This window comes from Melopsittacus undulatus, chromosome 10 (assembly GCF_012275295.1).
Source record: "Melopsittacus undulatus isolate bMelUnd1 chromosome 10, bMelUnd1.mat.Z, whole genome shotgun sequence".
In the NCBI taxonomy this organism is placed as follows: Eukaryota; Metazoa; Chordata; class Aves; order Psittaciformes; family Psittaculidae; genus Melopsittacus; species Melopsittacus undulatus.
This window is the reverse complement of record NC_047536.1, coordinates 33,751,576-33,774,458: the sequence shown is the minus strand read 5'-3', so window position 1 is coordinate 33,774,458 and position 22,883 is coordinate 33,751,576. Positions and strand designations below refer to the sequence as shown.

At 55.4% G+C, this 22,883-nt stretch overlaps 1 protein-coding gene across 2 annotated transcripts; it reads right to left on the bottom strand.

The window, feature by feature from the left end:
* Positions 1–908: 908 nt before the first annotated feature.
* UCKL1 (uridine-cytidine kinase 1 like 1) lies at positions 909–19,504 on the bottom strand. 2 transcript variants are annotated; one of them, XM_034066604.1, is made up of 15 exons: positions 19,438–19,504; positions 13,738–13,931; positions 12,978–13,084; positions 12,629–12,799; positions 12,404–12,475; positions 11,499–11,688; positions 10,799–10,860; positions 8,985–9,001; positions 4,013–4,111; positions 3,652–3,745; positions 3,403–3,465; positions 2,925–3,047; positions 2,132–2,239; positions 1,650–1,806; positions 909–1,256 (listed from the first exon to the last, which is right to left on the bottom strand). In XM_034066604.1, exons 1-15 carry the CDS (start codon positions 19,485–19,487, stop codon positions 1,180–1,182), a joined length of 1,584 nt encoding a protein of 527 aa, XP_033922495.1. In that variant the 5' UTR covers positions 19,488–19,504; the 3' UTR covers positions 909–1,179. The 2 variants fall into 2 exon arrangements, with proteins under 2 accessions (XP_033922495.1, XP_033922497.1); XM_034066606.1 differs by having other exon boundaries at positions 911–1,256; positions 13,738–13,928; positions 19,438–19,502.
* Positions 19,505–22,883: the final 3,379 nt, after the last annotated feature.

Below are 22,883 nucleotides of genomic sequence, written 5' to 3'. Positions count from 1 at the left end.
TCCCACCTACACCAGGCACTGTATGTACAGGCACTGATGGGTACCAGGGCTGGCTCCGGGTGCCCGCATGGAGCTGGGTCTGTGCTGGCTCCTCAACCCACTTGAGGATGTCTCCATTGGGGCTCAGCACACCTGAGCCCACACCTGAGCCCACACCTGAGCCCACACTGAGGTACCCCCAGGGCACTGCATGAGGGCAATGAGAGCATCCCCCCCCCTCTGACAGAGCAAACCCCTCTGGAACCAGCCCCATGCTCCTCTTGGCACAGGGATGCTGCATTGGTGCAGGGAAGGAGCATCCTCCATCATCAGCTATATGGGTCCAAGCCTCCTCTGATTAAAGCCATCTCATGGGGCTGAGGTTACTTGACCCTTCCTGGAGACCATCAGGAGATGCTCCTGCTGCCCACTGTGTATTGAGCAGCTCTGGTTCAGGATGAGGAAGCTGCTGTTGGGGTGAGATGGGATCCACTTGGGCTGCTGAGCTGGAACAGGGGCTTGGAGCTGCTGGAGCTAAGGAGTGATGTGACCTGAGCTGAGCTTCAGCTCCAATGCAGCCGTGAGGAGCTGGTACCAGCTCTTCCCTTGGGTCTAGAGGACGGTATTGCCTTGGTGGTGTATGGCACTGAGGGAGCTGGGGAATGGGAATGGTGGCTTTCAAAGGGGGTTACCCTGTCCCTGCAGAGAGGTAGTGGGGACCTCTCTGCTCCCATGAGGTGGAGGCTCCATCCCTGCCTCGGTAGCACCAGAACCAGCACATCCCATAGCCAGGCTCCCAGTGCTCACCAAGGGGAAGCAACCACAAGGTCTGTGCCAGCATCAGAGCAGTGAGCACCATCCCCTCACCACCCACAGCATCAGCACCAACACACTGTGGATCCAGCACGGAGGGGACGAGGGCAGATCCATACAAGAGAAACCAGAGAGAAACCTTTATTCTTTCCCTTTATAAAACCTCTGCAATAAGTTATCTATAGGCAAGTATTTAAATTAAAATAAATTACCTCCATCTAGGCTGGGCACAAACCAGGATCTGTTGGCTCTGAAAAAATAGGTCCTACATCTCCAATGTAAGAGCTGAGAAAATATCTATGCTCAGTGGGGAGGGAGGAGAGCTCTGATGGGATGAGGGGTTAAGGTGCTGAAGCTGCCTGGCCCATGTGGCCCTTCCGCATCCAGCTAAGTGCTGAGAGCATCTTCATCGTCGCTCCAGTCCGGAGGAGCATCGGTGCCGAAGTACCGGTCCCCGAAGTTCCCTATGGGGTGAAGGGGATGTAGTCACAGCAGGGATATGGGAGTAGGTTCATCCATTGGCTGCAGCAGCATCAGAGCAGCCCAGAGGCTGCCTTAGCACCCGTGAGGACACAGGAACACAGGGAGCTTGGTTTGCAGGAGCTGGTTGGAGATGGCAGCTTAGGGAATGGGGTGGGCACAGGGCTCAGCTTGGCTTCTCCATATGGGGCTGGAGGAGGACCATAGGGAGCAGCGCCCTCTGCATCCATTCCAGCATCCCCATGGCAGCAGAACCCAGGAGGGCAGTGGGTACCCGAGTCCAATACAGCCACATTTAAGCCGCTGCTGACAACCAGGGTGACTGGTCCATAAGCATCACCCCCCCCAAACCAGGTCATTGCTGCCCAGACACTCACCAATGCCAGGGATGATCCGGAATAGGTCATTCACCTTCTTGTCCACAGCAGTGGTGATGATCTTCACCCGGGGGAAAGCATAAGCCACTGAGTGAACACCCATCTCTGCCATCAGCAGGGAGAGGAGGAAGATCTTGTCCTCTGGGACATCGTGATCCTATATGAAGGCAGAGACACATTGGGGTAGGGATATCTATGGCACTTTATGGCTCCAGCGAGCAGCATCCCAAGCACTCAATGGCCTTCCTGGATCCACATCTCCTGCCCTCTGTGGCCAACTGGGGTTACCAACTAAATCCCATCAGTTACTGCACAAGGATGGGGTGACTTGGTCAGCACATGGTTATGGTCACCCCATCACACCATCCTTCCCATAGAGGAACCAGTTCCCCCCACAGCCCCTCAGTGTGGCTGTACCCAATGTTCTGCATGGTAACTGGGAACAACCCCCCTCTCCAGCAGCATTCCCAGTGTCTCCCTACCAGCAGCACCCTCACTGCCATCATCGCTGCTGCGCCGGTGGACACGGTGCAGTCCATCAGGATGACGTGGTCCTCACTGATGTCCTTGGGCAGCCGCAGGTAATGGAGCTGGGCAGGGGAGAGGAGCAGCTTAGAGCCTGCAGGAACAAACCTGACCCTGCATCTCCATCCCCCAGACCCCCACTTGGACCACAAAGGGACCCCTGCAGTGCACTCCCCAACCAGCACCAGCACTGGATGGCTCAGCTCCATCAGGAATCCCAAGGGTTGGAAGGGACCTCAGAGATCATCCAGTCCAACCCCCTGCAAGAACAGGGTAACCTGGAGTACATCACACAGGAACTTGAGTATCTCCAATGTAGGAGACTCCACAACCCCCCTGGGCAACCTGTTCCAGTGCTCTGTCACTGTCACAGTAAAGGAGTTAACATGGAACCTCCTATGCTCCAGTTTACACCCATTGCCCCTTGTCCTACCACTGGATTTCACTGGAAAAAGCCCAACTCCATCATCCTGACACCCACCCTTGACATATCTGTACACACTGATGTGTTTACAGTCTCCTCCAAGCTAAAGAGCCCCAGCTCCCTCAGCCTCTCCCCATAAGGGAGATGTTCCACTCCCTTCATCATCCTTGTGGCTCTGCACTGGACTCTTCCAAGCAATTCCCTGTCCTTGAACAGAGAGGTCCAGAACTGGATGCACTATTCCAGATACAGCCTCACCAAGACACAGAATAGGGGTCCCTGCATCACCCCCAGCACACACCATCACCCATGGACCCCGGTCCTACCTCCGGCTCGCCTGTGTTGCAGTTGGTCTGGATGAGGATGGTCCCAATGCGCACATCCTTACACACTGCACGCAGAGCCGGCTCCATGGTCTCCCCCGCACGCAGGATGGACACCCCAGTGATCTGCAGGGCACAGGGATGGGGCACGGCAATGGGGTGGGGGTGTTGGGGGTAACCCCAAAGCACAGCCCTTCCAAGGGGTTGTGTCAGTCCCACTTCCCTCAGTGCAAAGGGAACAGTGGCACAGGGATGATGCTGATGGCACCTTGGCATCAACCATGGGCATGCCAGCAACCACCTAACCCAGGCTGATGGAAGCCTCAGGTTATCCTTCCCCTGCATCAGAACAGCTTTCAATGCAACCCCAGGGGGTACAATCAGAATCACAGACTGGTTTGGGTTGGAAGGGACCTTAAAGACCTGGTTCCAATGGTCAGAAATGGCACTTTATGGTCTGAACAGTTCAGATCCCACTTACTTGCTTCCCACTGTACATCCTCCCTTCGTAGTCCTGTCCCTGAGGGGTCTGGACCGTGCAGCTCTACAAAAGCCATAGGAGATGTGTTACCAGGGCTGATGTGGCTCCCAGAGCCACGGCCATGGGAAGCCTTATCCCAGCCCATGAGGAAGAGGCTGGTACTGGGGTAAGGAGAAGCACCAGGACAATCCCAGCTCCCCAGCAGTTACCTGCTGGGAATGGGAATGGGAATCACAGCCCTGAACCCACCTGGAATGGGAGCAAGGACAGTGCATGTTCAATCAGCAACCGCATCAGCCGCTTGGAGTAGAAGATGAACTCATCCCTGCTGGTCTCCTTGTTCCTATAGGGGAAGGAAGGCACCGTGAGCATGGACCAAAGTGTATCCTAAGGGATGCTGCAGAGCCAGGGGCTGTGGGGATGAGCTCAACCCCTGCCCAGGGCCTTGTCTGCATGGGATCCATGGGATTGGGGTGGAAGCTTTAAGGTAGGAAGGGGAAAAGCTGCTGCCCCCATGGCCACCACTGCCTGCCCTGTCCCACGTCCCCAGGCTGCACAGGTGGATGTGGGAGCCCAAACCCCATCCCCATCCCACCCCATAGGGGTTTACCTGATGATGGTGTGCATGCCCCTCACCTGAGGGGTGCTCTTCAGCACACTGAGGGTCTGAGGAAGGGGATGGCACTGATGGGCAGAGGCCAGGGCAGCCCTGGAAGGCAAACATAGGGTGAGGAGGTGCCAGGCAAGGCTGGGGCAGAGCACACGGCCGGAGCCATCCTCCCAGAGGGCATCTCCCACTGCAAGGGCACCATGAGGAGCTGCTCCTGGGAATGGGGGTCTATGGAGCCACAGGGACCCACCAAGGACCTGCCCTTCCCACTGGGCATCCTGGTTCCATTGGGAAGAAAGGGGAAGGTGGAATCAAACCCTGCTCTGGAGTCTTATCCCTCGTGGGTCCTGAACTGATGGGTTGGGGGGGCTGCTGTGGTTGTCACTGCCCTACATGGGCCAGGTGGGAACAGGAACCATGGGCTCTTGGTGCTGGACAGGGAGCCAGGAATGAGACCACTGCAGAGAGCACCTGGTCCATGACACCAAACTGGGAACAGCCTCAAGGCTCTGTGTGACTCATCCCACATACCCAATAGTGCAGCTATTCCTGGATCAAGGGAACACCATCCACTGGGAAGCTCACAATGGAGCCCATCAGTCCCCTGGCTCTTTGGGAGCAGCGTCATGAGATGAAGGTCACATCTCCTTGGCTTCTATAGGGCTGGGCAGGAGGGACAAGGGGTCCCTGGGAGGAGGGCTGGGGTCCGAAAGCCACACATCAGATCACACACGTGCTGCATCCCAGACTGGGAGATGCTGGGAGGGGAAGGGAGCAAACAGATGGAAGCACTGGGGGATTGAGGCTCAAATCAAGCAGGGACCTGGGTTAACTGCACACACACATGGGCACATAAGCAGGGATGAAGACAGAAGATGACTGGCAGCAATGGAGGAGGACAGGGCTGGATGACCTGAGGCCTCCATCCATGGAGCCATCTCCTGGTCTTGGCCAACCAACACCAAATGAGAAATTCCCAAGGCCTTAAGGGCTCCTTGCTTTTGCCAGCTCCTGTGTGGCATCAGAGCCTGTGTGCAGGGAACACTCCTGAGAGCAGTGACAGGTCATGGCATGGGAATCACAATGGGATTTGTTCCCAACACAGGCTCCTGCTGCCTGCAAACCCCATTACCTCTTTGGGACAAGCAGCCCCATTGGAGTGAGCTCAGTGTCAGTCCCCAAACCCGGTGAGCTGTGCTCAGGGATGCTCCTGTACCAGGGATGTGCTGTCAGCACATCCTAACCTTAACCCTAAGCCTAAGCCTAAGCCTAAGCCTAAGCCTAAGCCTAACCCTCTGCCTGGGGATGGATCCTGGGGGCAGCCCTGCCTGAACCCCCCCCAGGGATGCAGAACCATGCAGTGGGTGAGCATCAAAGCCCTGTCTTTGGTAGGGGATGGAGCCTGCATGGGGCTGACCCCCATGATTGAGATTGACCCCCCAACATAGAGCCAAACCCTGATGGGTTTGACAAGGGGACAAAGAGCTGCTGCCCAAACCCATGGAGCTGTAGGCCCATAGCCCATAGGGCTGACTCCGACCCATCCCAGCCCTGAGCTCCCCATGGGCATCCCTCCATCACCACCAGCTCCATGCCATAGCATCCCACATCACAGCCCCTATCCTGTGGGGTCCCAGTGTCCTGATACCAACCCTGGGAACACCTCTCCTGCATCCCAAGCTATGGACAGCCCCATGGGGAACACTGACAGTCTTTTGTCACCCACCCCTTTCTACAACACCCATAGGTGCTGGATGCACCCCCAACAGCAGGGAAGCCCTTAGTGCTATGGGCATCACCAAGGGACCAGCAGCAGGTCCCATTGCTGGGGTGGGATCAAGATGCTCTCTCCAGTCCCTCCGTCCCAGTTCGTCCCACACCACCCCAGCAAAGCAGGACCCCGTGAGCTGGGTTAGTGCCATGGATCACAGCCCCTGTCCCCATTCCTGGTGTTAGTGTCACAACCAAACCCACTGCTGTTGGTTAGGGTTTGTGTCCTCACATATCCCAGCGCAGCTTCCTCTGGTCACCGGGTGGGAGGGATGTTCAGGGACACAAGACAGGAGACACGAGAGTTTAAAGGGAGAGGGACAAACGTGACATGAAACAAAGGAGAGAGCATCATCAGTAATCAAAGGGGAAGGAGCCCCCACTGATCTATGGCTCCTGGACCTTCCTCATCGCCCCACAGACCCCAGTGCTCCTCCCTGGGTGACCAAGTCAGGTCAGGGCTGCTCTCCATGGCTCCAATCCTGGCTCCATTGCTCTCATCACCCTGGAGTCACAACAGGGACATTGTCCCATCCCTGCAGCTCTCAAAGCCCGGAGGGAAGTGCTGCAGTCCCTTCATCCAACCCCACATCCATGCGAACACATGGGGGTCCCCCCTCCTGGAGAGAGGATGTGCTCCAGCACTGGAATGCAATGGGAACACAGTGAGAAACCCAGTTCTGAGTGCCTGCCCTGGCATCACCACCTTGGAGGTGATGGAGCAGAAAGAAGAGCTCAGTCACCCCTCTATAACCGTGCTCCCTATGGTGCTACCCATGGGATGCAGGGATGGAGGGAGCAGGATGCTGCCCCACGACCTGCAGACAGCCTGGTTTGAATGATGCTTCCTGTCCCCACCCCAGGACCACAATGGGAAGTTGAGGTGAGCAGCTCCGAGCACATCAAGCACATGTTCCACATTGGAAACTGCTGCTTCCCCCTCCAGAACACAGCTTTGAAGGTAAAAAAAGCCATAGGAAAGAAAGGAAGAGGAGAGAAAGAGGAGCCCATCCCTCGGGAAGGCTGCAGGGAACATCCTCACTCTTTGTTGAGGTGCTCTCAAGCAGGAAGCAGACATGAGACATCCAGCTACAAAGGAGCTAATGCAGACAAGGCAATTCAAACAGGTACAGGGGCTCTCAGGGCTGACGTTTCAAACAAGGGCTATTAAACTGCACCATGGGTTGGTATTTAAAGACACAACTGGTAAAGGGCATGTTGAGCTGATCCGGAGCTTGGGAATGGGGGGGAAGAGGGATGGGAGAGGGGAATGGGATGAAAACAGCTCTGGCTGCAGGAGCTGGGCTGGCTGCTGGAATAAGGGTAGGAGGGATGGAACCAGGCTGGGTCCCGGTGGCTTGGCTGCTCACCTGGGCATGGATGGGCAGGGAATGCCTGCATGGAATGAGATGGTTAAACATGGGGGAAGCTGGGATAGAAACACCCTTGCCAGGACACCAAGGTCTGACCTGTGCTCGGGGGGATACGAGGAGGGCAAGGATGCTCCTCAGCAGGCAGTGATTACAGGGGGAGAACAAGGCTGCAGGTCCTTAAGCAGCACCATTAAACTCATTGGAATTCACCTGTTTGGTCAGCTGGGAATGAGGGACAGGAGCTCCCTCCCATCCCAGCCATGCTCTGGCTCTGGAGGGGCATCCAGGAGCACAGGGACCTGAGATGCACCTCGGACTGGGAGCAGATCCAAGCATCCAGGTTTATTCCACCAGCTACAAAGGCCTCACTGCCTTTGGGCCACCAAAAGGAGGTGACACTGGAACAACAACCTGACATTTAGGTGAAGCCATTCACAAGAGGACAGGGAATTGGTGTAGATGAAAGGCCCAAGTTTGCCAAGCACATCCCACTTCAATGCATCTCCATCCACCTCCCTCCTGTTGGGAGCTGATGGGAACCACAGCACAAGGATTCCAGGAGGGAAAACAGGATAGGTTGGGCAGGAATTGTCCTCCCAGACCTTCTGGCATAGGCACAAACAACACCCTGAGCTTTAGGATATAAAACTGTGGTTATCCCACAGTTACTTGTGCAGGTCAGAGCTCAGGTTCCAAACCTGTTATCCTGAAGCTACCAATACTTCCTTGGCATGTTATCCAATACCTGATGTAAGGTGCACCAATAAGTTACCTGTACTGAGGGCACTTGGATGGAAGAGAATCACTGGAGAGAAAGGAATGTTATATATGTGTATATATATAACACAAGTATATATACATATATATCTATATATACACACACACACATCCATCTACCCTCTTCATGTTATTCCTGCCCTCTCCATCCTAAAGAGCACGTCCCCACCTGGACCTGCAGCCAGGCAGGGAAGCTCTCCCTGTCTCCATGTAAATGTCAGCCCCCTTTGGGGTCAGACAAGCCAACAGCAGTAAAACAAAGCCCCCAGGCTGGAGCAGAAACAAGTGGAGCCTGTTCCTGCTCATCTCAGCTATGTTAAAAGCTTCTTGTATGGCCGATGTTTTAGGGTTCCTCGAGTGTCTCTGTGCAGCAATGGAATCTAAATGGAAACCCATTTGCAGTAATGAATCCCCTCTGCTTCCTGCACAAATACCTGGAAGCAGGAGAGCTGCAGCCCCATCCGTGTCCCTGCGCTGAAGAGGATGAGTAAATCAATGTGTACTTCATAGCATCCATCCACAGACCCTGCTGAATCAGGATCAGGGCACAAGAGCCCTCTTGGTCCCCAGGCAGTTGCTGTATGGCCTTGAGGCACCACAGGGATGTGGGTACCTCTCTCCATGCTGAAGCTGGGAGTCAGCAGGCTTGGAGCTGAGCATCTCTGCAAGCAGCAGGGGTGCAGGGATCCCACCACCCTCGAGCCATGTTGGTTATCTATTAACTGATGATTAATGATCATTAACCATCAGGGTAATGATGATTAACCAGGTAATGATGATTAACCATCAGGGATGGAGGATGGCTCTGATGGTGAGAACCCCATGATGCAAACCTCCCTCTTGGGGGTCCCCAGCTCACAAACCTGCTCCTGCCCCAGCTTTAGGGCTCACCCCTTGTAGGATGAATACATCCTTAGGGAACATCCCTGCTGGTCCCAAAGACAAGGACAAGGCAGCTTCGGTCTCGCCTGCAGGTCAGGGTTAGGCCAAGCAGTGCCTGGCATTGGAAATGCCTCTGGCTGCACAGACAGGACAGAGTTAGGGGCTCTTACCTGACACTGAGTTCACGCTGCGGCAGCAACACAAAGACACAATGCAACCGGTATTAAGCATTGTCAACACCAGGGGCGAGTCAAGGCAAAAGAAAAGGAGAAATAGGAATATTTTCCTGCATTCCCATGTAGCCTTTTCCCCTTCCCCATCCCAGGTAAATGAAAGCCCCCCCAAGCCAACCCCTCACAGCATCACCCTGCTGAGGAGCTGCTGTTTGCTGCCTGCAGTGTCCATTGCCCATCTCCTGCCCTCCTCATCCCGGTGCTGGTGACAACTGCAGGGCTCTGATCCCTGCTCCCATGACTGAGACTTCCAAAGCCAAGAGCTGAGACTTCCCAACCTGCCAGATCTCAGTGCTGGAAGGTCCCTACTGCAGCCCTATGGATGCTCCGGGATGGGGTCCTGCCAAGATGCCTTTGCCTAAGAGCAGTCCCATCCTGAGGCATTGGGAACCACGATGCTGCCATTGCCAGCTCCCATCCAGGGGCCAAGAGGCTCAGAAAGCCCTTCAGGAATCAGGCCCTTTACTACTTGCAGGTGCTTCCAGCTCCAGGCCATGCTCCTTCCATCGCTGAGCACCTCCACCAATGAATCATTCAAGCTACAACACGGGGCAGGTGTTGCTGCTCAAGGAACAGCATCACCATTGACCAAAGAACAGCAGTGATCAATGGTACCAGACCCAAACCACTGCTCAGGACTGGCCCAGGACACCCAGAAGATGACTGGTTAAAGCCAGTGATGGAGCATGTGTGTGGAGCAGAGCTTGGGTGTCAAACATGGCAGGACTGTGGGGTCTGAAACCCATGGGCTGTACCCAATGTAGAAGTGGGAATGTGGGCTCCTGACTGGCAAGACTGCAGCAGTGTCTGCAAGGGGGTGAGGAGGAAAAGCCAGAGACTGAAGTACTGCAGGGTTGGGGTGATGCTGGCTCTGGGAAGGCTGCAGGCAGAGAGGTACATCACTCCCTGTACAGGTACATCACCCCCTGTGCAGATACATCACTCCCTGTACAGGTACATCACCCCCTGTACAGGTACATCACTCCCTGTACAGGTACCTCACTCCCTGTGCAGGTACATCACTCCCTGTACAGGTACATCACTCCCTGTACAGGTACATCACATCACTCCCTGTGCAGGTACCTCACTCCCTGTACAGGTACATCACTCCCTGTACAGGTACATCACTCCCTGTACAGGTACCTCACTCCCTGTGCAGGTACATCACTCCCTGTACAGGTACATCACTCCCTGTACAGGTACATCACATCACTCCCTGTGCAGGTACATCACTCCCTATACAGGTACATCACCCCCTGTACAGGTACATCACCCCCTGTACAGGTACCTCACTCCCTGTACAGGTACCTCACTCCCTGTACAGGTACCTCACTCCCTATACAGGTACATCACTCCCTATACAGGTACATCACTCCCTATACAGGTACATCACTCCCTGTACAGGTACATCACTCCCTGTGCAGGTACATCACTCCCTGTGCAGGTACATCACTCCCTGTACAGGTACATCACCCCCTATACAGGTACATCACCCCCTGTACAGGTACATCACCCCCTGTACAGGTACATCACTCCCTGTACAGGTACATCACTCCCTGTGCAGGTACCTGTACACAGGTACACAGGCAGGAGGCAGCCTCCTTCCCTCAATCCCATACAGCAGGGCTGGGAGCAGTGCATGGGGCCAGCACCGTTCTCCCATATCTGCAGTGCAGGAGGAAGCCAAGCCATGACCATGGCCCCCAGAGCACTGCACTGGGAGCACTGGGAGCACTGGGAGCAGATCTTACCTCCTCCAGCTGGCTGTGGACGTGCTGCACAATCAGGTCGATCGCCACCGTGTTCCCACTGCCTGGGGTGAAGCAAAAGGAAAAGAGACACAGGCTGGTCAGGACATGGGGTCAGCAGGGCCTGGAATAGGGATCTTCCATAGGGTTAGGGGTTAGGATCTAATTCTTCACTATGGGGGTGCTGAGGGTGTGAGAAGCTGTGGCTGCCCCATCCCTGGCAGTGCTCAAGGCCAGGTTGGACCTGGATGAGCTTTAAGGTCCCTTCCAACCCAAACCAGGCTGGGATCCTAGTAAGTCCCACTCTGTGTTCAAACCCATTCCTTACCCAAAGAACCCTTCCTTGGGAAAGCAGGCCACATTCCTGCTTCGATTGAAGCAGGAATTGATTTAATGAATTAATTAATTTATGAATTAATTAATTAATCAATTAAATGAATTAATTTACTAAATTAAATAACCAATAAAAATAATAAAAGAAATAATAATAAATAAATAAAATAATAGAAATAATACTAAATTCTCATTTAGGAATCTATTCTTGAAGTCACCTCCAGCTTTCAAACCACACAGGTGGTTTGGTAATGGGAAACCTGCACGTTTCCCCCTTTGCTGCCTGCTTTTGGCCCTATGGACCATCCCATTGGCAGAGCATCCCTGCAGGCACAGGGATGCGGTGTTCCCGGTGCGGATGCAGTGGTACCTCTGGGGACCACGATGTCAGCCAGGCGCATGGTGGGCTGGATGTACTGGTCGAAGGCTGGTTTCACAAACTTGTTGTACTGCTTGATGACCCCCTCGATGTCCCGGCCGCGCTCACTGATGTCCCTGCGCAGCCTCCGCACCAGGCGGATGTCCGAGTCCGTGTCCACAAAGATCTTCAGGTCCAGGAGCTGGAATGGGAATGAACCCCCCCCCCCATCCGGTTCTATGGGGTTTGGTCACAACTTGGGTGCTGAGCCCCATGCACAGCACCCCTAGAACAGAGCTCAGGTCCCATTCACCTTGGGAGCTTTGCTTCTGCAGCCCCTGAGAGCAGCAAACACAAAGCTCCCGACCCCTGTCCTCTTCCAAACCCCATCTCCACATCCAAGCAGCTCGTGTCCTTTGGATGCTATTAAAGAGCAAGGAGGAGCCAAGGGAATTTAACACCCACTGCATTTTTAATCCCTGGCTTAACCCATGCTTAATGCTGGGAGGGAGCCAAGCTCAGCTTATGTCACTGCCCTCTGTGAGACCGGAGCAGGGATGCTCTTGGGAAGTGCATGGGGATTTTCCCAGCTGCCCACTGGAGGTCATCCTTGCTCCAGGAAATCAGCTTGGAAAGGAGGAAACCTGGATGAGCTCAACCAGTGTGAGCTGCTCCTGCAGCACTGCTCATGTATCCACATGATTCCCAAGCTGGGAACACCAGGATCTGTGCAGCAGGACAGCAGCTGTGCCTATGGCTGTGCATGCATCCAGCATGGAGATGGGTGCCAGGGAGCAGGTCCCTGCTTGCTCCTAAACCCTGGGAATGAATGGTTGGGACCAAGGTCTCTCACTGGGACTCTGTGCTTGGCTGCAGCACTTGGGCTTCCCAAGAAGCAGCTCCAAACCCTTCCTCACCTTCAGGAGCTCCTTGTCTGCAAACGCCATGATGCCTTCAAAGATGATCACGTTGGCCCCATAGAGGGTTTTCTGTGGAGTCAAAGGGATGGGATGAGGCACAGAACACGTGCTCAGAGACTTCCCATGTTTGGGAATCTCTATGGGTTGTTAACTGTGACAGCTCAACCCCAAAATGGTGTCACCCCATCCCCGTCCCAGCCCCTCCGCATCCCATACCCATACCCATTCCTTCTTGCGGCTGTGGGTGGTGAAGTCATAGATGGGGATCTTCACACTCTTGCCTTGCTTCAGCTTCTTCAGGGTGGCGATGATGAGGTCGAAGTCGAAGGCATCGGGGTGGTCGAAGTTGAAGTCATTGCTGGCTGCCTGCTCCTGCTGCTGCTTGGTCAACACCTGCCCATAGAGCAGAGCTCAGTGCATGGGGCCATCCTCATCCCTTCCCACCACCCCAGAAACCTCTGCCCATGTCCCAGGAAGCAGCTGAAGGGGCAAACATGAGGCTGATGCTATATCCATGTCATGTTTCCCATCAGGATGAGCCCAAGGAGCTGCAGGACAAGCACAGCCTCACCTTGTAGAAGGAGTCCATGGACAGCAGAACAACCCAAGGGACATCGAGAGCCTCAATGATCATAGTGGCCACTGTGGTCTTCCCAGAGGCGCTGCCTCCTCCCAGGCCTGTGAAGGGAAAGGGATGAAGGCACCAAGGCCAAGCATGGGATAGAGCCCTGGTGCTGGCCTGGGCTGGGGGAACACCCAGAGAGGGAGAGCATCAAACCAGACATCATCCATGAGGATGCTGAGTGGTACAAGTGGGGAAAGAAAGGAAAGGAAAGGAAAGGAAAGGAAAGGAAAGGAAAGGAAAGGAAAGGAAAGGAAAGGAAAGGAAAGGAAAGGAAAGGAAAGGAAAGGAAAGGAAAGGAAAGGAAAGGAAAGGAAAGGAAAGGAAAGGAAAGGAAAGGAAAGGAAAGGAAAGGAAAGGAAAGGAAAGGAAAGGAAAGGAAAGGAAAGGAAAGGAAAGGAAAGGAAAGGAAAGGAAAGGAAAGAAGGAAAGAAAGAAAGAAAGAAAGAAAGAAATGAGGACAGCAAAGGCTGGGAACCCTTTTACTGGAGGGCTGTGTAATGGGGAGAGCTGGCACCAGAACCAGCCCAGGGAACCCATAACAACCCCAACATGCTCTGCCTGCTATAACCCATCACCCCCATCCCCAAGCCCAATCCCACCGCTCACCAACACCAATACCAGTCACCCTCCCAGTGACTCCCAGCCTGGAATCCGGAGCCAAGCTCCTGCTATGGGGCAGGAATCCCCTCCCTCTGCCTCTGCCTACCTATGACGAAGGCCTCTTTGGACTGTGTGCCATGCTCATTGTACCAGGGCGGCCGTCCCGCTGTGTATATGGTCCTCTTACTGGTGCGCAGCAGTGGTGGCTCTGACTTGCACTGGCTTGTGGTCCTCTTCCGAGGGGGCTTCGTGGAGCCCACGGGGGGGTACAGGCGGTCCAGGGACTCGGCACTGCTGCTGCTGGGGATGGAGAGAGGAAGGGGCTTGGTTAACAGCATTCCTGGGGTGTGGAAGTGGGGTCTCTATGGGATCTCTATGGGGTGAGGGATGCAATGGGAAAGGGGGGAAGTGAGCGCAGCCACAGCATCCACCCCTCTGTGATCCCATGGAGAGCATCATGGAATTCACATACAGGACCAGTCTGAACCTGGAAAAGGCTCAACACAAGCATCCCTTCCTGCAGCCCTGCTGCTTGGGGACCATCCATGTCAATGAACACAGCAGTGAGCTCTCTAAAACATGGATAGGAGCTGTTCCAGAGGGCAACAACCTGCCCTGATGCACTAAGGGTCCTCTATGGGGGATGGAAGCAAACCCATAACCTCACCCCCACTCTGAGCACTCCATCCCAAACCTCTTACTCTGCCCCCCTTTAGAACCCCAGGGGCACCAAAGCCCTTTACAACCACTCTGCTGTGCTGGAGCCCTCAATGCCTCCCTCTTATCTCCCCCAACCACAGCCCCATGGAGGCAGAGGCACAGAGCACCCTGCGGAGCCCGTTCCAGTTTGGCACTGGGACAGCAGCAGTGGGAGGAGATAAGCACAGGCATGGGGGGGTTATTTATACCATGTCCTGCTCCTCCCCTGCTCAACAAGGGCTGTCTCCTCCCTATGAGAAGGGCCAAAGGGCTCTGGCTGCTCACGCAGCTCCTGTGCCCATCCATGACAGGGCTGGAAGGGAAACCATGGCCCCATGGGCAGGCTCCAGCCTGGCACAGGTTGGTACAGCTCTGTGGGGCTTAAAGCACAGGGCTTTGCAGATCTGGGGCTGGGTTTAAGCCGGGTTGGAATGGAGGTTAATTCCCTGCCCCCCCCCAGCCTGTTTTAGGGTGAGTTCAGGTAAAACAGAAGGTTTGGGAGCACAGGATGGGATCCTGGTGCTTGCTGCGGAGAGCAGAGCATCCCGAGCATCCCGACTCAGAGCATCCCGAGCATCCCGACTCAGAGCATCCCAAGCATCCTGACTCAGAGCATCCCGAGCATCCCGACTCAGAGCATCCCGACTCAGAGCATCCCAAGCATCCTGACTCAGAGCATCCCGAGCATCCCGACTCGCCTGTCTCATGGAGACAGCAGCATTCCCAAAGGAAACGCAGCTGAGCAGCCCCAGGCTCTGGAGGAGGCACATTCCCAGGAGAGGGGCATGGATAGGGATGAACGGATGTGGTTTGTTCCCTGGTAAACAACTGTGTTTGTGTCACCTCTGCTTCCATGGAGCCAGAGCTGATGGCAGCTCTGTGATGGGGACAGGGAATGGTGCCTCAATGGGACACTGGAACACAGGGTCTGGGTCTGCTCCTCCGCACACAGACCCCAGGAGGGTTTCCTCATGGTGCTGGTTAAAGCCATAGAACCAGGGAATGGGTTGGGATGGAAGGGACCTTAAAGCTCATCCAGCCCCTGTGTCCAACCTGGCCTTGAGCACTGCCAGGGATGGGGCAGCCACAGCTTCTGTGGGCACCCTGTGCCAGCGCCTCAGCACCCTCACAGGGAACAGCTTCTGCCTAAGAACTCATCCCACTCTCCCCTCTTCCCTATCCCAAGAGTTCCCAGTTTGCCCCTTATCCAAACACTTCAGGACTTGCACCCAGCTCCAGTTCCCCACATCCCTGTCTGCACCATCCCTCCCTATACAAGACATGGATACCCTACACCCCCAAGCAGCCCTGCCCATGATCTATGGCAGACAAGCTGGGCCATGGGGAGCCTGTGGGGCTGCAAAGGTCACTGTCTCCTAATGTTACACTGGAAGCAGGACAGACACTTCCCAAGCCTGGAAGAGCCTCTCCTGCCCTCGAAGGAACAGCTCATCCCAACCATCCCACTTAGGGTCTGTCCCTTCAGCCCCTTTGCCTTCCCTGTGGCTGTTGGACGGTGCCAGGATGGATCCCATCCCATGGGATGCTCAGTGATGGGGTCAGAGGGAAGGTTTTGTTCCCACTCAACCCAAGTGTGGGTTTACTGGGATGAGAGGGGCACTGCTCCCCCCTTTCCCACCTCACTCCCATCCCTGTGCCCTCCATGCCAAGTCTCCCTGCATCCCACCACCCTCCAACCCCATCCATGCCAGATCCATGCTGGGTGAAGGGGAAAAGCCACAGATCCCATAGGAACAACAGCAAAGCCCCAAACGTGAGCTTGGAAGCAAACAGCAGAGCCCCCCTCATCCCTGCACCCCATGAGCACCAACCACACACCCACCCCTCCAAACCCCTATGGAGCCTGACTGCCTTCACCCCATATCCCATGGGAAGCAGGACCAGGACATGGGGACTGAAAGCAAAGGGGTGAACCCCACCAGAGCCCCCCAACAAGGCAGGAACTCACCCAGCATCGGTGCCCAGGGCCCAGCACCCCGAGATGCGCACACTGGAGTAGGTGGGGGGGCTGCTCATGGCATAGGGCTTGAGGGGTCACCCCCTGAACCCCAACATGCTGCTGCTACCGGTGAATGGGGGGGGTCCCCAGTGAACCCCAGTGCATGGAGCCATGCATGGAGCAGGGGGGGTCAGGGATGGAGGAGGTTGGGGTGGCTGCTGTGGCTGTGGCCACTGCGCATTATGGGATGGCTTAGCCCCAGCTTACGTTCATTACCTGATATTAATAGCACTGGCTTGATTAAAGACAAAGCGGGGGGGGTGTGGGGGGGTGGGTGACACCTCCCATCGCTGCCCTTTGCATAGGGCAATAAACACCAACACCCCCCCGGTTGGAGCCTCTGCATCCCGGGATGGGGCTCGTGCGGTTCCCTTTGGATGTGGGGGGATCTATGGGGACAGCGCTGCCCCCCCCAGCCGGTGAGTGCATGGCTATGGGGAACACGGAGGAGGAGGATGAAGGGGGGATAGTGTGGGGTGGGGATGGATGGGGAGCCCCCAGCAGCACCCCATATGCAGCCTATGGAGCACAATGGGGCTCAGGGTGCTGTGGGGTGGGGTTTGGGGCAGGGTTTATCCCAGTCCCATAGATCCCAGTGTGAGATCCATCCGGGACCCCCCTGTCCCCGGAGCCTAAATCCCAAAGGAAGAGCTGCCCCACACGTCCCCATGTCCCTGGGATAAACAAGTGGGTGAAACTCAACACTCCTGGGCTAAGAATAACATCCTGCTGGGTGCTGAGCATCCCCTCCCTGTGCCAGGCAGGGCAGGGAGCCCAGTACCAGTGCCAGCAGCACCCGGAGCTGGACACAGGGTGGGGATGGAGACCCCATAGGGATAAAGGGAATGGGAATGGCCAGGTTGGACACAGGGGTTGGAGCATCCTGCTCCAGTGGAAGGGGTCCTTGCCCATTGGAGCTGGAGGAGGTTTAAGGTCCCTTCCATCCCAGAGCAGGCTGGGATGCTCTGGCATCATGGCAGAGGGTCCTGGGGCAGAGGGCTTGGATCATGGGATAAAGAGGAGGTGATGGAGAACATCCCAAACCACCAGGACAAGGCCCTGTGGTCACCAAATGGGTACCCACCATGGGGAGGATGCTCCCCCCACACTCAGCATCCAGCAGAGGTGAATGTCTGGGGATGGGGCTAAAAGAGGGACAAAACCCTTTCCTCCTCCTCCTCCTCGCATTCCAGAGGCCGGGAATGCTGCATCCCGGTGTCCTCAGCTAACCCCTGCTGAACACGGGGGCACCAGCCTTCTCCTGCTCACAGGAGAGAAGAACATCACCCAGAGCACATCTGCAATGGGAATGCTGATGGAAGCCGGGACAAGGGGCTCCCCTTTCCCTGGAAAAGCTCCTTCAAGAACACAATTCCCTTGGGACACAATTCCCATTCCTGCTCCGGAAGGAGCAAAAGACAAGGGACAAGGAGCCTGGAGCCCTTCCCAAGCAGACATTGTTCCCTATCGCACGCTCCCCGGACCCCTTTATCCTGCCTTTGTTCCAACGCTCCAAGTGATGGGAGCAGCATTCCTGACATCCCAGACAGGGATGGGAATCTCCTGACTGGCTCCAAACCCCAGCAGTGACTGAGCCCCCTCCTGCTTCCCAATTCCCTTTTGCATTTGGGAGCTCCTAACAGGCCAGAATTCCTGGTTTTGGGATGTTTTCTCCTTCTAGATGATTTTAAAGCATGAATCCATCCTTTCTATTTGCAGCCTCCAGGAACTGGGCTTAAAACTGGGAGAAATAGGAAAACCAGCACAAAGGTTGGGTCCCCTTTTCCTTAGGGTGATGGGAAGCTGCTCACTGGGCTTTCCTTGGGATTTAAGGATCATTTTGGTCCCTATAAGCCATATATTGCTGGTGGCACCAAACCAGGAATGCCCTATGCAGGGATCTGGGTGAGACAGGGATGGATCCCAGCACCCTGGGAGCAAACCAGGCCAGAAGGGATGATGTGCAGGGAATCCATAAGGAAAAGCTTCAGGAAGCCCTAAGCATTGGGATGGAGGAACCTGCCCAGGGGATGGAAGGACATAGCCATGGGATGGAGAAACTGAGCTGTGGGATGGAGGCTCCCATCCAAGGGATGGGGAAACACAGGAGTGGGATGGAGGAATGCAGTCATGGGATGGAAGAACCCACCCAAGGGATGGAGAAACAGAGTCATGGGATAGAGGAACACAGCCATGGGATAGGGGAATACAGCCATGGGATAGAGGAACACAGCCATGGGATAGGGGAACACAGCCATGGGATAGGGGAACACAGCCATGGGATAGGGGAATACAGCCATGGGATAGAGGAACACAGCCATGGGATAGGGGAATACAGCCATGGGATAGAGGAACACAACCATGGGATAGAGGAACACAGCCATGGGATAGGGGAATACAGCCATGGGATAGGGGAATACAGCCATGGGATAGAGGAACACAGCCATGGGATAGGGGAACACAGCCATGGGATAGAGGAACACAGCCATGGGATAGAGGAATACAGCCATGGGATAGGGGAACACAGCCATGGGATAGAGGAACACAGCCATGGGATAGGGGAATACAGCCATGGGATAGAGGAACACAGCCATGGGATGGAAGAGCATCCATGGGATGAAGTGCCCTGCCTTCATCCACAACCATTATCTTCAAGGCGATTCCCAGTTGCCCCATGGTGCCAACGCAGCTCCCAGCTCCCCCCATAGACCCATGCTTAGACGGGGTGGTTTTTTGGGCGGAAAACACGCACTTTTGGCTCCTCCAACAGCACCTCTTGCTTGTTATAGCAAAACCCAAGAGGGAAAACGCTTCTAAACGCACTAAGGAACGGGGAAATAAACGGGATTGGGGGGGAATGAATGGATGGAGAAGGGGTTTGGGAATAGGAAGCAGCAATGGGATGGGGAGGCCCCATACGCGGAAGTGGCATCGGGGGGAACGGGAACGCGATCGCAACGCTCCGGCGGCTCCGGAGCGTTGCGATCGCGTTCCCGTTCCCGTTCCCGTTCCCGTTCCCGTTCCCGTTCCCGTTCCCGTTCCCGTTCCCGTTCCCGTTCCCGTTCCCGTTCCCGTTCGGGTCCTTACCTATCGTGCGGCTCCCCCGGAGCCCCTTCGGCCACCGGGGCCGCGGCCATAGCGCTACGGGGATGGGCGTGCTCGGAGGCGGAGCTGCCGCAGGGATGTACGGGACTTGTAGTGCGGGGATGGGGAGGAGAGAATGGGGCTATTATGGGATGTTGTGGGTATGGGTGGGTGTTGTGGGGGGCAGAGGGTGGGGGGTGGTTTGGGTGTTAATGGGTGCTGGGGGTATGGGTGGGTGATGTAGGATGTAAATGGGGGGGGTGTTTGGGGGCTGTAGGGTGCAGATGGGTGCTATAGGGTGCAAGTAGATGGTGTGTTAATGTTTGGGTGCTGTAGGATGCAGATGGGTGCTATAGGGTACAAATAGATGGTGTGTTAATGTTTGGGTGCTGTAGGATGCAGATGGGTGCTATAGGGTGCAAGTAGATGGTGTGGGCATGTTTGGGTGCTGTAGGATGCAGATGGGTGCTATAGGGTACAAGTAGACGGTGTGGGCATGTTTGGGTGCTGTAGGATGCAGATAGGTGCTATAGGGTACAAGTAGATGGTGTGGGCATGTTTGGGTGCTGTAGGATGCAGATAGGAGCTATAGGGTACAAATAGATGGTGTGTTAATGTTTGGGTGCTGTGGGATGCAGATGGGTGCTATAGGGTACAAGTAGATGGTGTGGGCATGTTTGGGTGCTGTAGGATGCAGATGGGTGCTATAGGGTACAAGTAGATGGTGTGTTAATGTTTGGGTGCTGTAGGATGCAGGTGGATGCTGTGGGCACAGTGGGTGCTGTGGGGTGTAGGTGGGTGCTTTGGGCCATGGGTGGATGCTGTGATCACAGTGGGTCCATGGTCCCCATCACCCTTGGGGAGCCAGACCATCCATGGGAAGCATGGGATGAGTGATCCCCAACACAGAGCTCAGCTTGGGGCTTACCTGGATTGGGAATCAAAGCAGATATTAGGAAGAGGAGGGGGATTCATCCCCATGGGTGCTCAGGGGGTGCACTGGGTCCCACAGAGCCGAGCTGGGACATGATGCTCTGTTGCACCAGGGATAGACTGCATTGGGTTCTGTGTGCATGTACCGAGCTCCCCATCCCCATTTTGGGATGCACCAGGATCCCCTTAACCACCCCATAAGGAAAGCGAACCCCCTCAGATCCCACTCCCACCCCTCACAATAACACTGCTGCTGCTGATACAAAATCCATACCCATTTATTGATGGAGCTGTTCAATACATCCAGCCCAGCACCGAGCGTGGCCGCACAGCACTGAGGGGTCCATGGGTACCAAAAACAGAGCATCACAAACAGGGAGTTTAGTATAAGATACTTTTACTGTTAAAACAATTCCATCTTTTTGCAAATAAACACTTTTTAATATATATATTTATATATTTATATATATGGTTACAAGTGATAAATTGGATTTTTTTTCTATTTTTTTCCTTTTTTTTCCTCCCCCCCCCCCAATACACTTATGCACTAATAACTGGCACCGACGAGAGACATCCGGCTGTGCCGTGGGATGGGTGGCTCCAGGAGGGATAGAAAAGGACAAAACGCTCCCAATGCCCATGGATGTGATGCTCCGGATGGAGCAGCTCCAGCTCCATGGGGCTGACCCATACCCAGGGGTGCTGGGGGGTCTATGCCCCCCATTTACTTACCGTGCCCGACCCCATGGGTCCCATCACACTGCCCTCCCCAGCATCCCTTGTTGGCTCTATATTAGCCCCATAGCACTAAGGATATGTGGGGCCTGGGGAGGTCTGCAAACCTGCATGGACAAGGGGATGGAAGGGAAAGGATGTGTTTGTCCCTTTGGATTGAGGTGAGGTTCTCCCCATGGTCACTGCTTCATTGGGAGCACCCCAATGGGCACAACCCACAACCTCTGCTCTCATGCCATGGGATGGGTATTCCCAGCATCATTCCAGAGCCTTCCATGGCCAAGCAGGAGGGTAAAGGGTGTCCCATGGGAAGGCGGTGATGGGAGAACACATCCCTCTGTGCGTGATAGGGAAAAACAGCTTTTAAAGGGAAAACTAGACCCTGAAGGTTTCACTTCCTCCTAAAAGCTCCCATTTGACCACAGGGGCTGAGGAGCATCCCCAGCCCCGAAGTGATGGGGACGGCATCTGCACTGGGACCACCATTCCCACTGCCCATTAATGATGTGTTAATGGGAATTGAGTCCTGTGCCGTGCTCAATGGGAGGTGGTGGGGATGGACTGGGGTGAACACCCAAACCCACAGCCTGGGTCACCCAGGGCAAGCTTTCCCCATGCTGGGACATGGGTTTGGGGTCCAGCGGCTCCCTCCACTCCTCCATGGGGGTTTCAATGCCCAGATCCATGTCTCCTCCTTGGCTCTGCCCATTCTCCCCTTCCTGTACACCCAACACCACAATGTGCACCCCGAGCATCCTCCTTGGGTCCCTCATCCCAGCCCTTCCTGCAGTCACTGCCCAGGACAGCATCACTACGACCCCATTGTGGCACAGACCAACACATCCCAGTGGGGCAGGACTGGTCCCAGCATCACCACATCCCCATTGTGGCACAGACCAACACAGCCCAGTGGGGCAGAACTGGTCCCAGCATCACCACATCCCCACTGGGGCACAGGCCAACACATCCCAGTGGGGCAGGACTGGTCCCAGCATCACCACCAAAGCAGAGTGGATGAAGCACAAGCGGCAAAGCAACCAATGGAGCTTCCTCACCAATGGCTCCAAAGGCCGGGATCTATGGCTGGAGCAGGAGCTCTGGATCCTATGGGAAGAGCCCTGGCTCCAAACACAGCATCCACTGTGGCTGCCCCATCCCTGGGGCCAGGTTGGACACAGGGGCTTGGACACAGGGAAGGAACCCAAGGGTTGAGGTTGCAATGGATTAAAGCTCTCCCCATCCCGATGCCACCTTCCCAGTTAAGCCCAGGGGAAAACCCAAACTCAAACTAAGGATTTCCATCCCATTACTGGGAGGGAACGTGCCCCATTCCCAAGGACAGAGGTAGCCTGGGTTTGTGTGGACACAGACACATCCTGCTCCAGGGATGCTGCCCTCCAGGCTGGAGCGAGGTGGTACAATGGGGTTAGCACAGAGGCAAAGGGAAACAACCAAGCAAAGGATGGAGCATGGGCAGGGATCTCCATCCACAAGGAAAGGGGTCGGGGGAGCTGGGATTCACCCATTGTAGGTCCTGGCCCCATGGACAAGGGCAGTGGTTGGGGCTCACCCTAAAGCAGGACCTGTGATTGTCACCTGGTGCTGCCCCCCTGTGCCCATCACACACTTCCTGTGGCTGCAGTGGGGGACAGAGACCCCGATTTGGGCCCTCAGCACCTTTGGGATGGGGATCCTGAATCACCCCTCGGCCACCACAGCACTGCCACTGCTGCCCCAGGGCACAGCTCCGTGCTCAGCCATTCCCAACACATGCCATTAAT

What these genes read in the sequence shown, in the direction of transcription:
- UCKL1 (XM_034066604.1), bottom strand. Translation starts at nt 19,487, where the DNA reads ATGGCCGCGGCCCCGGTGGCCGAAGGGGCTCCGGGGGAGCCGCACGAT. An exon ending in CCGGGGGAGCCGCACGATAG is followed by an intron (nt 13,932 to 19,437) that starts GTAAGGACCCGA and finishes CTCCATCCCCAG; the next exon opens with CAGCAGCAGTGCCGAGTCCC. An exon ending in TGACATCGTGGTCCCCAGAG is followed by an intron (nt 10,861 to 11,498) that starts GTACCACTGCAT and finishes GCTTCACCCCAG; the next exon opens with GCAGTGGGAACACGGTGGCG.